The sequence below is a fragment of the Glycine soja genome, chromosome 4 (assembly GCF_004193775.1).
Source record: "Glycine soja cultivar W05 chromosome 4, ASM419377v2, whole genome shotgun sequence".
Taxonomy (NCBI): Eukaryota; Viridiplantae; Streptophyta; class Magnoliopsida; order Fabales; family Fabaceae; genus Glycine; species Glycine soja.
In genome coordinates, this window is record NC_041005.1 from 7,530,583 (window position 1) to 7,544,513 (window position 13,931).

The 13,931-nt window shown below is 34.7% G+C and overlaps 2 protein-coding genes across 2 annotated transcripts; one reads left to right on the forward strand and one right to left on the reverse strand.

Annotated features, from left to right (window-relative positions):
- The first annotated feature begins 648 nt into the window (after window positions 1–648).
- LOC114409161 (xylulose kinase 2) lies at window positions 649–4,803 on the forward strand. The gene is made up of 11 exons (XM_028372509.1): window positions 649–852; window positions 945–1,599; window positions 1,743–1,831; window positions 2,513–2,577; window positions 2,831–2,886; window positions 3,117–3,237; window positions 3,341–3,415; window positions 3,481–3,534; window positions 3,625–3,716; window positions 3,799–3,973; window positions 4,318–4,803. Exons 1-11 carry the CDS (start codon window positions 794–796, stop codon window positions 4,548–4,550), a joined length of 1,674 nt encoding a protein of 557 aa, XP_028228310.1. The 5' UTR covers window positions 649–793; the 3' UTR covers window positions 4,551–4,803.
- A 2,448-nt stretch (window positions 4,804–7,251) lies between these two features.
- LOC114409162 (tubulin alpha-1 chain) lies at window positions 7,252–9,352 on the reverse strand. Its single transcript, XM_028372510.1, has 3 exons — window positions 9,139–9,352; window positions 8,440–9,045; window positions 7,252–8,055 (listed from the first exon to the last, which is right to left on the reverse strand). Exons 1-3 carry the CDS (start codon window positions 9,229–9,231, stop codon window positions 7,396–7,398), a joined length of 1,359 nt encoding a protein of 452 aa, XP_028228311.1. The 5' UTR covers window positions 9,232–9,352; the 3' UTR covers window positions 7,252–7,395.
- Between the last annotated feature and the right edge of the window lie 4,579 nt (window positions 9,353–13,931).

Sequence of the window (13,931 nt, forward strand, 5' to 3'; positions counted from 1 at the left end):
TCATTAATGACCCAAATTAATACTTAAAAATGTTAATTTAAATAATATCAAAATATGAGAAGTGCTAATATCATATTTATTTTAATATATTTTTCTCTAGTTATAAGTTCTTTTTAAGAAATTTGTTTGTTTCTATAAGAATTTTTTAAATTTTTAAATGTGTTAAATATTTTTTTCTATATATTATTATTTAATTATTTTCTCTTCAAACATTAGAGAAACACTTAATTGAATAGAGAGATGAGAAAAAAATAATTTTAAAATGATTATATAAATAATTGATAAATTTAATATGATTAACTAAATTAATTATTTTTTGTACAGATTAAATTAGTTGAGAAAGACCTAAAATCAGGGATTGAGGGAGTAAAATTTATTAAAAGTTGTTAAGTAATAATGAATGAAACTCTTAAGAATAAAATAAAAATATGACCTACAATTTTATTTTATTTTTAGTAAATTCAGTCAATAATAAGAAGTGTTTATCCCATGAAACAGAAAGATTTGACCTCCTGAAATATTTCACATTCATAATTTGTAAAAATTATTTAGAAAATTTGTAAATATCAAATTAAACAATTTTTTCCAACATAAGTACTATTTAGTATTTACCAGATAAAACAGTGAGACAGATTTTATCGTTCAACTTATGGGATGATACTGTTTCATGTTTATCCAAATCTGTTATCATCGAATCCAAAATCAGCGCTTGTAAAACTCGTTTATAAATAAATAAATCACAACGCGGCCATTTCGAAATTCAGCACTGCACTGAGTGTTGTGAAAATCTCTAATGGCCGAATTATCTCTTCCTCAGGATTCTTACTTTCTCGGATTCGACAGTTCCACCCAGTAAGTCCAATTCCCACAATTGCATCACAATTTTTCATTTTCAATTTCATGTAAAATCTGAAATTAAAGTTTCAATTTTTATTGTTTTGAAGGTCGTTAAAGGCCACTGTGTTGGACTCCAACCTCAACATCGTAGCCTCAGAGCTTGTTCATTTCGATTCCGACTTGCCCCATTACAAAACCAAAGATGGGGTGTACAGAGACCCTTCTGGCAATGGCAGAATCGTTTCACCCACTTTGATGTGGGTGGAAGCTCTTGACCTAATTCTTCAAAAGCTTTCAAAATCAAATTTTGATTTTGCCAAGGTTGCTGCTGTTTCTGGCAGTGGCCAACAGCATGGTAGTGTGTATTGGAAGAGTGGCAGTTCTCAGATATTGTCATCATTGGATCCTAAGAAGCCATTGTTGGATCAGCTTGAAAATGCTTTTTCCATTAAGGAATCCCCAATTTGGATGGACAGTAGCACCACTGCTGAGTGTAGGGCTATAGAGAAGGCTTTTGGGGGAGCCTTGGAGTTGGCTCGTGTCACGGGATCACGTGCATATGAGAGGTTTACTGGTCCCCAGATCAAGAAGATATTTGATACTCAGCCAGAAATTTATGACGGCACTGAAAGGATATCGCTTGTTAGCTCCTTCATGGCGTCTCTTTGCGTTGGCGCTTATGCTTCCATTGATCATTCTGATGGTGGAGGCATGAATTTAATGGATTTAAAGGAAAAGGCCTGGTCTAAAGTAGCACTTGAGGTTTATATTGCTATAATTAACTTTAACCTTAACTCTTGTTGAATTGGTTTTTGATGAGTCTCTAAGTGTGGCTGGGGTTTACTGACTAATTATTTTGAAGTTCTTGTTTAACCAATGTATGTGGATTCTAATGGTGGTTGCAGGCAACTGCCCCTGGTTTGGAGTCAAAACTTGGAGAGTTAGCCCCTGCCTATGCTGTTGCGGGAAATATTGCTCCATATTTTGTAGAGAGGTTTATTGGACATTTTTCCCCACTTATTTCTCTTTTGGAATATGAGAAAAATTAAGATTGATTGTTATAAGCTAATGTACTATATGCAATGCTATCAATTTCCAATGAATTTTATATTTCACCAACTAGATTCCCAACAAAATCAAGTCAACACTTGGGTAACATACAACATAGGACCTAGAGAGCCAAATAATATATGCTGGAGTTGATGTTTGTTTGTACAATGAGAATATGCCTATTTTGAAATTTGAAATAATTATTGATACTTTGTCAATTTGATATTCACCACCCACATAATTGCCTTCCTACTCCAATTATCTCCCACATGTCATGGCTTAGATATAATTTCTTATAAAATATAATTCTGTATAATCCGTATTTTCTGTTTCATTTTTTTTTTTTTGGTCAGACCTCTGAAGCTATCTATATGCTATCTATATGCAATACGTGTCAACAAATATTGTGTTATAAGGATATAAAATCTCTCCTCAACCCTTTGCTGGCCAAAATGGTCTCATGTTGTCTTGTGAGTTATGACATATTGAATGTATAGTGAAATCTTTATTTAAGTTACAATATAAAACTGTTATGGTTATTTTTTATCTACTTATTTTTTGCATGAGTTGCGCCAAAAGTACTTAGATAATTAGATTGATGGCTAATGTTTATTTATTTTGTTAGGTATAACTTTAACAAGGATTGCTTAGTTGTTCAATGGTCAGGAGACAATCCGAATAGTGTGGCAGGTGCCATAATTTCTTCGTTAACATATTCTATCATTTACCTCAGATTTTGTATATTCTTTCTAGTGCAATTTAAATATATACTTTTGTCATAGTTTGAATGATGAAATCAACCCCCTCCCTCCTGGGAAAACAGGAAAATCCAAAACTCCATTCCTATGGTGTTAGTTGCTGAGTACCATCTTTATCCAACAAATTTTCATATTGTCTATATTTTCCCTGCTCATCTAAAAAATTAACCATTTTGGATCTGCAGGTTTGACCCTAAATATTCCAGGAGATCTCGCCATCAGCCTTGGCACTAGTGATACTGTAGGTTAAGATACATAGTGTTAAGTTTGTTGGTCTTTCCAAATTTCATAGTGTTACCTTGGGAATGACAGCAGCTGCATGCCTGCATGTATTACCAATGAAAGAATAGTAACTATTCTATAATTAAATCCCATTTTATGCTCTCTATTCTAGTATTGAAGCTATATTTTTAAGAAATTGTTTATTAACACCTTTGCTTTTAGTTGTAATTTCATTCTGGCTTATCTCAGGTATTTATGATCACTAAAGATCCTAATCCAGGATTAGAGGGACATGTCTTCCCCAATCCAGTTGATGCAGAAGGTTACATGGTAATGCTGGTATACAAAAATGGATCCCTTACACGAGAAGGTACTGTTGTTGTGACTCTTTGTTCGAACTTATATCGTTTGCTTATAAACCGATATAAATGGTTTTTGTAGTTTCTAACTCTGGACTCTATTTCAAATGCCAGATGTGCGCAACTGTTATGCAAACAAATCTTGGGATGTTTTCAATAAATTTTTGCAGCAAACACAGCCTTTAAATGGTAGGGTATCACAAACTCTTCCTATGTTATCCACTCTCCTTTCTCACAGTGTTTTTCATTAATAGGTGGAAAGTTAGGTTTCTACTACAAGGAGCATGAAATTCTACCTCCTCTTCCAGGTGGCTGTTTAATTTTTGCTCTAATAAAGTACTTACTGACAATAAGGTGACTTTGCCTCAAGAAGTTACTGACTATTTTTTTTGTTTCAGTTGGTTTCCACCGCTATATCATAAAAAATTTCTCAGACACACCAGATGGACTGAAGGAACAGGAAATGGAGGAGTTTGATCCTCCATCTGAGGTTAGGAATCAAGTGGTAATTCCCTGAGGTAGTTGAAATCCTAAATAAAAACATTTTTATTGATCAATAAGCTAAATTACAGGTCCGGGCATTAATTGAGGGTCAATTTCTCTCAATGCGGGCTCATGCTGAAAGATTTGGAATGCCTTCTCCCCCAAAGAGAATTATAGCTACTGGTGGAGCATCAGCGAATCATTGCATCCTTAGTGCAATAGCTTCAATTTTTGGCTGTGATGTCTATACAGTTCAAAGACCTGGTAAGCAAAAGTTGTCAACCTCAGCTCTACCCACTTATACTCATGTCACTTTGTAATGTTTAGATACCTCCGAATTCTTTCCTATTCCTTTCAAATATTCCTATAATGAAATATAAACAAAAAGTGTGCGCTTCTCTTTAAACAAGATTTGATCTAAGTTGTTCAGTTTTAAGTTTACACTACATGTCACGCAGAGTTTTTCTTTTTTCTAAACGTCATGTATATCAATATTTCTATTGCAAATACTTTTTTTATTTGTAAAATTGTGATTTTGTTCTTCTCCTTGTTTTTAAGTGATAAACTAAACTAATTAAGTAAAAAAAAATTCTTCAATTTGGTGACAGATTCAGCTTCACTTGGAGCTGCATTGAGAGCTGCTCATGGCTGGCTCTGCAACAAGAAGGGCGGGTTTTTACCGATATCTGATATGTACGTGGACAAATTAGAGAAAACGTCCCTGAGCTGCAAACTTTCAGTGAGTGCTGGAGATCATGAATTGGTTTCCAAGTATGCCACCCTCATGAAAAAGAGAATTGAAATAGAGAATCGGCTCGTTCAAAAGCTTGGACGCTTTTGAAACATCTAACCTGCTGTTTCTCTCTGAATTCTTACATTGAGTTGGCTGTGAAATGTGAATAAAATAAAGTGAATCAGAGAAGATTAAGCATTACTTTCAAGTTTGAGTTAGAAATTTTTTTTTACTAATATTGCTGCCAGAAGGGACGGATCAATGACACCTGCCCTCCTAAAATCCAATCTTTTTTTAAGACTAAAATATGTGTTTTTATTCCAGCAAAATATTCAAAGTTCATTTTTAGTCCTCTAAAAAATTCTATTCGTTTTTGGTTGTCGGAAAATTATAGTGTTATTTTTTGGCTTCAAACTAAGTTTAGATAAATCCGAGCATACATCTATGATGAATGTGCACCTAAGCTGGTTTATTAACCAATTAGACGCCAACAGGTGTTAAAATTCTACTCCTTCTCTCTGTTCTTCCTTTCTTCCCTCCACCTTCCCCTGAATGGCCACACCCCTTGCCCACGCCCTCGTCATTCAGATCTGGCCGGAGGAAGGATATTAGGGCTTCCATTCGTTCGCCGTAGTTTAAGATCGACGGGCACTGATGCACGAGAACGCGTCGTGGAGGCAGGTGGCGAGAAGGGTGTGAGATTTGGAGAGATGAAACAAAATCTGTGTTTGGGAATTAGAGGTAAGAAAGACAATTGAGGCGTTGGATCAGCTTAAGGGAATGCCTTCTCGCGGAAATGTTGAACCTGGGAAGATTTATTTGTGTTGTTCTGTTCAAGGGTATTATTGTGTTTGGAATGAATAGGGTCCTTTGTTATTTTGTGCCCATCTTTCGGCTTTGCTTGAAACTTTAGTGTACTTTTTTTTTTGCATGAGATTAGATTTATGGAAATGGCAATGGTGCCAAGGTTGGATGTTTGGCGTTTGGTGATGGGGGTGGTTGGGTTTGATCAAAAACTTGATATGGATTGTTTTGATTTGAGGATCTGGGTTTGGTGAGAAGGGGTTGTTTGGCTGGTGAGGTAATTATTTTTTTTCCACCCAATTTGTGGCAGCTTTTAATTGCCACAAATTGTGCTTTTCATTTTTTTAAAAAAAAAATCTGTAATTTGAATGATTTTTAATTTCCAGAAATCATATCTTAAAATTAAAATTTAAAATATATAATATAAGTTTGGATTTGTTCAAATTTAGTTTCAAACAAAATATAATATAATATAATTTTACAAAGACGAAAAAATAGAAAAAAAATTATAAGAATTAAAAATGAATTTTGAGCATTTTGTAGAGAAAAAGATATATTTCAGTTTTTTTTAATAATGACGACCAATTAGTAATGTTTAGTCATTTTTACGTACGTAATGTTCTGAACTTTGCCCCATATTATCAAATGATTGAATAAATTTTAATTTTAAGTCTGTGCATGCTAACTACCCGACAAAATACACCTAGTCAAAATGATAATAACATGGCCAGCGTCAACTGCCTGGAATGTGTTGAATGTAAGATTCCTTTGCCAAACTAATTGGATTTTTTTTAGAGTAAAATGCTAATTATGAAATTTGAACTTATAACTTCACATAAACTTTAAATTTGATATATATGACTTTAAGTTTGAACTTTAATGAATTTATAACTTAAACAAAAATTTTACAAGTCTTTCGCCACTAACTCAGTTCTAGTAGCTTTGATGCCAATAACCTTATATATATATATGCGCGCGTGTGACTTTAAAAATTCTTGAAAATATAAATTTGTATTATTGTTTATCGATTATTACTTTCGGTCCTGACAATAAGTGCTTCGTCCAACAACATATTTTTTCATCCGTTGAGAACTTACATTAGAAGTTAAAACACGTGTTCACCTTTTTGTTTTTTTATGTCTGTTTCTTCTGTCCCCTGAATAGGGAAAAACAAAGGAAAAGATAAAATAGTATATATTTATTGTGTATAACTTTTACTATTTTATTATTTTATTATATCTGATTTTATTTAGCTATAGGCTGGGCGCATATATGAAAGGCCAAGTAAAAGGAAGGGATAGTGTATTTTTGTAGATTTTAAGATTTCTTTAGACACACGTTTCAGGCAATTATTAAATTAATAAAGTTCATACCGGTTATTAAATTAATAAAGTTCATACCGGTTATTAAATTAATAAAGTTCATTCACAGGTTCAGTAGTCCAATCAGAATTAAACTGTTGTTGATACAATTACATCTACATTAAATGACAAGCCAACAAGAAAATTATAAAATAAACAGGTTAAAAAAATATATTAACATATGTCCTACAAAATAAAAATAATAAATTTTATCGAACATGGATCTAATTTGATATTAAACCTATAATTGGTTAAATAATAATACACACATGGATCTCTGTAAAAATATATAAACCTACATTTGTTTAAAAAAGCCTAAGTGTTTTTAACTATTTGTTGGAAAGTCCAGATGTTGAATTGGTGAAAAGTAATTTTTAGTTTCAATGTAGTATAGTTTTGTGATCCTTTTGATAATTCATGTTCGAAGTTTAGTTTACAACATTATAAATTAAACATAACGATAGAAGACCCTCCAAATGGCATTTCTTTCTACCGTCTGTCTTCAGAATTGAGAACCCAAATAAAATGAGTTTTGCCACTAATTCTTCACAAAGATGGCACGAGCAGACCCCCATTTTTTCTCAAACATTAGCAACAATTAATTAAACGATGCATCACCAAAACACCGAAGACAAGACCGAAAATATTGGTAATAGAAGGGAACAGATATATAGAAACTTCTGTGCTATACATAGCACATATATTTGATAACAATCATCATTCAAAAACCACACATGTCCAACAGAAGACGAAAAAGTAGACATCAAACACACGATATTTCAGACACTCTAATAATCATCATCTCCTTCACCATCATCATCTCCATCACCAGACTCAGCACCAACCTCCTCATAATCCTTCTCAAGAGCAGCAAGGTCCTCACGAGCCTCTGAGAACTCACCCTCTTCCATACCTTCACCCACATACCAGTGCACGAAGGCCCTCTTCGCATACATGAGGTCAAACTTATGATCAATCCTGGAGAACACTTCAGCCACACTAGTGGAGTTCGAAATCATGCACACAGCCCTCTGCACCTTGGCAAGGTCACCTCCAGGAACAACAGTAGGAGGCTGATAGTTTATACCGCACTTGAACCCAGTGGGGCACCAATCCACAAACTGGATGGTTCTCTTGGTCTTGATGGTGGCCACAGCAGCATTCACATCCTTGGGCACGACATCGCCCCGGTACATCAAACAACACGCCATGTACTTGCCGTGGCGAGGGTCACACTTTGCCATCATGGAGGATGGCTCGAAGGCACTGTTGGTGATCTCAGCAACGGAAAGCTGCTCATGGTATGCTTTCTCAGCAGAGATAACAGGGGCATACGAGGAAAGCATGAAATGGATCCTTGGGTAAGGAACCAAGTTGGTTTGAAACTCAGTCACATCAACATTCAGTGCTCCATCAAACCTCAAAGAGGCAGTGAGGGATGATATCACCTACAAAAATTTTAAATTTTAAATTAGACAAAATCAAACACCAAATGAAATTCCAATTCCAAACAGATTAAGATTCAGTTCATCGTAACAATCAGATTTTAATGTGTTTTATTTAGATTTATCGATATTAGTAGTAAGCCACCCGAATTACAAACTATGGGAATGCATGGACAAATACATTACATGAAATCCAGATTCATTCGAATTTGAATTTTTAAGTCGAATACACACACATTCATAAAGTGTGTAACCCAAAATCTTCACATTAAAATCTTATTAAAATCAGATTTCAATCACGCATTTAAACCTAACCATTTCTATGTTTAAGTAACGGTTAAAATTAACGACTGAAAATTCGGTTATGAAAAAGGTTTGACTGTATACCTGGGAAACGAGACGGTTCAGGTTGGTGTAGGTAGGGCGTTCGATGTCAAGAGATCTCCTGCAAATGTCGTAGATTGCCTCGTTGTCGAGAAGCACAGCAACATCGGTGTGTTCGAGGAGAGAATGCGTTGAAAGGACGCTGTTGTAGGGTTCCACGACCGAGGTCGAAACCTGAGGGGATGGATAAACGGTGAAACCGAGCTTTGACTTTTTTCCATAGTCAACGGAGAGACGCTCCAAGAGAAGCGAGCCCAAGCCAGAACCGGTGCCGCCACCGACGGCGTTGAAGACGAGGAAACCCTGGAGACCGGTGCAGTTGTCGGCGAGCTTTCGGATCCTGTCGAGGCAGAGATCGACGATCTCCTTCCCGATGGTGTAGTGGCCACGCGCGAAGTTGTTGGCGGCGTCTTCCTTGCCGCTGATCAGCTGCTCCGGGTGGAAGAGCTGCCGGTACGCACCGGTTCGGACTTCGTCGATCACGGTGGGTTCAAGATCCACGAAGACGGCGCGGGGCACGTGCTTTCCGGCGCCGGTCTCGCTGAAAAATGTGTTGAAGGCGTCGTCTCCTCCGCCAACGGTCTTGTCACTCGGCATCTGTCCATCGGGCTGAACACAAAAAAAAAAAAGAACATTAAAACCCAAGCCCAAGCCCAAGCCGAAGCCCAAACTGAAACCTAATAAAACCATTTGAAACCATACCTGAATGCCGTGTTCAAGGCAATAGAGTTCCCAGCAGGCGTTTCCAACCTGGATACCGGCCTGGCCAATGTGGATCGAAATGCACTCTCTCATTTTCTCGGCAAAGAAAAGAAAACCCTTAGAAAGGAATGGAATGAATAAAAGGGTATGAGAAGTTTTGGGCGGCGTTTATGAAGACGCCTTTTCCCGTTCGATTGTGAGTCTGTCACCATTGTTGTTGGGGGTTATATATGCGCAGAAATGAGGGTGGCTAAATTTGAAATGTGGGGTTGGAAATTTACTAGGGTTGGGTTAACCCTGGTTTGACAACTAGGATCGAAACAAAAGGGATTTTAGTTTTGATTTTTGAATGTTACCTTTATGGCCCATTTTCCCAGCCTGGATTCCTGCTTTTCCCTCACTACTATACTATCCGTTGCCCCATTTTGAATTTTGATTTCACTTTCATCCGTGTCCCAGAAATTCCAAGAGTGCCATTGCTTTGCTTTCTCGCAACATCCATACGGCTCGTAACGCCATTATTGTTCCTTTGTTTCACTCATTTCCTTTTCTACGTACAATACAATAATTTTTATTCATTTTATTAAATTAAAAAGGTTAAAAATATAATTTTTATCTTCATATTTTTTCAAATTATGATTTAAGTCTTTTTATTTGTTAATTGAGATATTTTATCTCTTAGTTCTAAAACATTCATAATTTTATAATATCATTTTTTAATTGAGACATTTAATCTTTTATTTTAAAATAAATTTATGATTTTAGTTCTTATGATTAATTTTAAAATATTAATTTTTTTTTTGCTAATTAAGTGTCTTGAATCACATGGACTCGATTGGGTTAAAACATACCTTAAGATTCATTGAATACTTAATAAAAATATTTACAAATCGTTCATCCACAATATTCTCACATTGATGACGTGGTTTGAATCCATGTTCTCATGAGATATATGAATTTGATTCTTAACAAGTGGACCAACCTTTGTTAGAACAAACATTGATTGTATATACTTTTTAATTATTTTTTAAAATTAAGTTTATCAATAATTAAATCATTAAAAAAACCATCTATCACATGGCTAATAAATAGACACACATCAATCAATAAGTATAGATCATCGTTTCCAACTGGCTATAGGGACTAAAATCATTAATTTTTAAAAAGCAAGGAACAAAAAATCTCAATAAAAAAATGGGGGACTATATTGCAATTTTTTTAAAGTGGGGGGGGGGGACCTGAATCAGATTCTCACAAAATACAATCTTGGAGAGACAAAGAATTTTACGTGTGACTAAACCCCAGCCCCAAATTAAGGATTAATCTCATAGTTGGTCCAAAGGACTAAAACTTATAGGAATACCTTGGATCTCACAGGGAAGTAAAAGATCTTAATTACAGTGATTACACAAAATTTATTTATTTTATTACATATAATAATAGTGTTATTTGTATTTAGATAATTAATAATTAATATAAAAAAACATTATAGTAAATTTTACACTATTTTGTTTATGTTGTTTATTGTCCATTCAAACAATGCATAAAACAAAAAATTGTCATGACTTGACATGTATGTCCAGTGCTTTTTCTTTTTCACCATGACATTGGTGTAAAGTATCTACCAGTTTTGTTGATGATTAATCTACATTGATAACTGCTAAATAATTGTATTTTGATAGTAGAAAATTAGTCAAATATTGGCTTGAAATTAATTATTTAGCAGTTATTTGTGATTAAAAGTTAGAAAATTAATTAAATTGAATTGTTGGTTGCAGATAAAAAAATTGGAGGTGTAACAAGCAAAAAGGACAGAAAAATTGAAGAAAAGAAAAAAATTTGAAGAAGGCCCAACCCAATACGCGCGCTTAGTGCGCGTCACAGGCTAAGCGGGTCAGAAAGTACACACGCTAAGCGCGGGGTGTCGCGCTAAGCGCGCCTACGAAGGCCTAAAGCCCACTTCAGCAGCTATAAATAGAAAGTCAGTCCAAGGGAAAAGAAAACACCACTGCAGAACCCCCTCTCCTAGGGGTTTCATTCACTCCCTTTCTTTCTTTCACCCCTCATCTCATTGTAAAGCCCTCACGACCATGAGTGGCTAATCCCCCTAACTAGGGTCTGGCAGGCCTAAAAAGCCAATGATGTATAAAGCATTTCAAGAGTTATCAATAAAAAGATGAATTCTCTCCAGGTTCTTTTATTTATTTACCGTTAAACAAAAATGATTGTTGCCCTTTACTTTCTATATAATCAACATGCTCCTTTTTCTATTTTTACATCCTGTATCTCGGAACTTACTTTTTGTTAGGGTTTAGTCCACTCGGGAGAGGGTAAAGCCTAATTAGGGGTAATGAATGAATACTTGAATCTGTTTAGCTTTGTTCTGTTTTAGTTTAGCTTTTGTGTTGCATGTCATTTGCTTAATATAATGCTAAGTCTATGATGTTGGTGACTATATGGGTCTGAGAACATAACCTTTTACATGCCCATTCACACACACTTTGTTCTTGTCCTCTTTACACTTAGTTTAAATCTCATGGAACTCTAATCCCTGATTATTTTAAGGTCGATGGAATTTATTGAGTTCACTAATTTTCACTAAATGATATCAATAATACTAATATAAATTTAACAATAATAAAACCAAAAAGGGAGTATTATTGAAGAAACAATGATCACTAAATGAAAAAAATGAAACTAACAAAAATCATTGAAAATAGGTTTAATTAATTATTTGTATCTATACAAAAATTACAATATTTATGTTTTAGTTCCTATAAATATTTATGTTTTTCTTTTATCATTTTCTTTTCTTTGTTTTCTTATCTTTTTGCCTTCTTTGCCTTTATGTTTATATTGGATCTTTACCTATTCTACAAGTACTAGGAGTCTAAACTCTAAAATCTATTTTTTTTTCAAATTGAACCATTTCTTAACCTTTCACTATCCCTTTTATGTATAGATTGGTGGATCAAGTTGTGAAGTACCTTTAGGCAAAAGGGACTCACTAGGTGCAAGCATAAGTGGCTCCAAGAATAACATCCCAGCCCCAAACAATACATTCTAGACCATTCTAACTAAATTCAACCTTCAGGGGCTTGATCTTGTTGATCTGGTTGCTCTATTAAGTATACACTCCTTAAACTTTTCTATTTCTAGACTTTTGTGTTCAAGTTGAGCTATAGTTAAATTTTGTTATCTATGGTTTGCACTTGCAGAATTTATCATCTGATTTATATACTGAACATTAACATTTGTAATTGTAAGGAATGTGAATTATGTAATTAGTTTATGGAACATTATTCTCTTATGCCAAGTTGTTTGTTTTTGTTATTGGATATGCTTGGTGGCAATTAGTTGCTCAATTGACCTTTCTTAGTTGGTGCCTATTGCATTTTTTTCTTCTATATTTTCCTTTTGCATTCATTTGCAAGCTCTAGTTTTCAAATGCAAAATATCTTCATGGTTAAGCCAAATGAAGCTTTCGCCTCTGATACAACAGAATATTTAGTTGAGCAAAACCAATTTTTACCTCCTCATTTTAGAGTGCGTAAAAATCAATCTAATGTATGGAATCACTTCACAAAGGAGCTAAAGCCCAACTTAGAAAAGAAAGCTAGACGTAACTATTGTGAAGGTCTGGTCAAATTTGAGAATGGAACAACTGATATGTGAAATCATTTAGACAGGTGCAAGAAGAGAGCAAGAAATGTGAGTAAGAAGCAAAAATCAACTTCATCCATGACAAATGCTTCTACTCTTTCCTTGGCAAAGGTTATAATTGAGCCATAAGCAATTCGGGTTGCAATTATCAAAATGTTTATTACAATGGAGCTCTCTTTTCAATGTATCGAGAATGAAGCTTTTCTTGAATTTTTTAGCATTGTAGCACCATCTCTTAATGTCTTTTCACTTGCTGCCCTTGCATGTGATATTTTCAAACTTTGGGATACTAAAAAAGCAAACTTGGAGAATTTTATTTCTCAAAATTGTTGTAGGGTTTGCCTTACCGCTGACATGTGGACTTCATCTCAAAAATCTAGTTATATGTGTATGACTGCTCATTTCATTGACAACAACTAGAACTTACAAAAGAAGGTGTTAAATTTTTGTCAAGTATTAAGTCACACGGGAAAAACTATGGCTAAGACAACTAAGCAATCCTTGAGTAATTGGGGACCGAACCATGTTCTTACTTTGATAGTGGACAATGCCACATCCAATGATGTTGCAATCTTACTTCTCAAGAAGAGGCTAACCTCATGGAATAGTTTGATTATGAATGGAGATTATGTTCACGTGCGTTGTTGCGCACATATCTTGAATATGATTATGAGAGATGGGTTGAAAGATAAAATGGATTTTTTTTTGTAAAATTCATGATGCGATCAAATATATAAGTTCTTCTTCTTCTCGGTTGGCTAACTTCAAGAAATGTGTCATAAAGTAAGACACTGATTTTAAAGGTCTTATTTGCTTCGATGTGAAAACTAGATGGAATTCCACCAACTTAATGTTGGACACTGCATTGAAGCACTGCAAGGCATTTGAAGAGTTTGAAATGGAAGATATGAAATATGATGATAAGTTACAAAATGGGGGTGGTGTTTCTATATTTGAAGATTAGGAATTTGTGCGTGCAATCATGCCATTTTTGAAATTGTTTTGTGATGCTACTTTGCACATGTCTGGTTCGACTTATGTGACTAGCAATTTGTACATGTTCGAGGCCTTTGGAATTGGAAGGAAGATAAAACAAATATGTACTTCCAAGGATGCGAGTGTAAAAAAGA

What these genes read in the sequence shown, in the direction of transcription:
- LOC114409161 (XM_028372509.1), top strand. Translation starts at nt 794, where the DNA reads ATGGCCGAATTATCTCTTCCTCAGGATTCTTACTTTCTCGGATTCGAC. An exon ending in GGATTCGACAGTTCCACCCA is followed by an intron (nt 853 to 944) that starts GTAAGTCCAATT and finishes ATTGTTTTGAAG; the next exon opens with GTCGTTAAAGGCCACTGTGT. An exon ending in CAATCCGAATAGTGTGGCAG is followed by an intron (nt 2,578 to 2,830) that starts GTGCCATAATTT and finishes TTGGATCTGCAG; the next exon opens with GTTTGACCCTAAATATTCCA.
- LOC114409162 (XM_028372510.1), bottom strand. Translation starts at nt 9,231, where the DNA reads ATGAGAGAGTGCATTTCGATCCACATTGGCCAGGCCGGTATCCAGGTT. An exon ending in GCCTTGAACACGGCATTCAG is followed by an intron (nt 9,046 to 9,138) that starts GTATGGTTTCAA and finishes TTTTGTGTTCAG; the next exon opens with CCCGATGGACAGATGCCGAG. An exon ending in TGAACCGTCTCGTTTCCCAG is followed by an intron (nt 8,056 to 8,439) that starts GTATACAGTCAA and finishes AAATTTTTGTAG; the next exon opens with GTGATATCATCCCTCACTGC.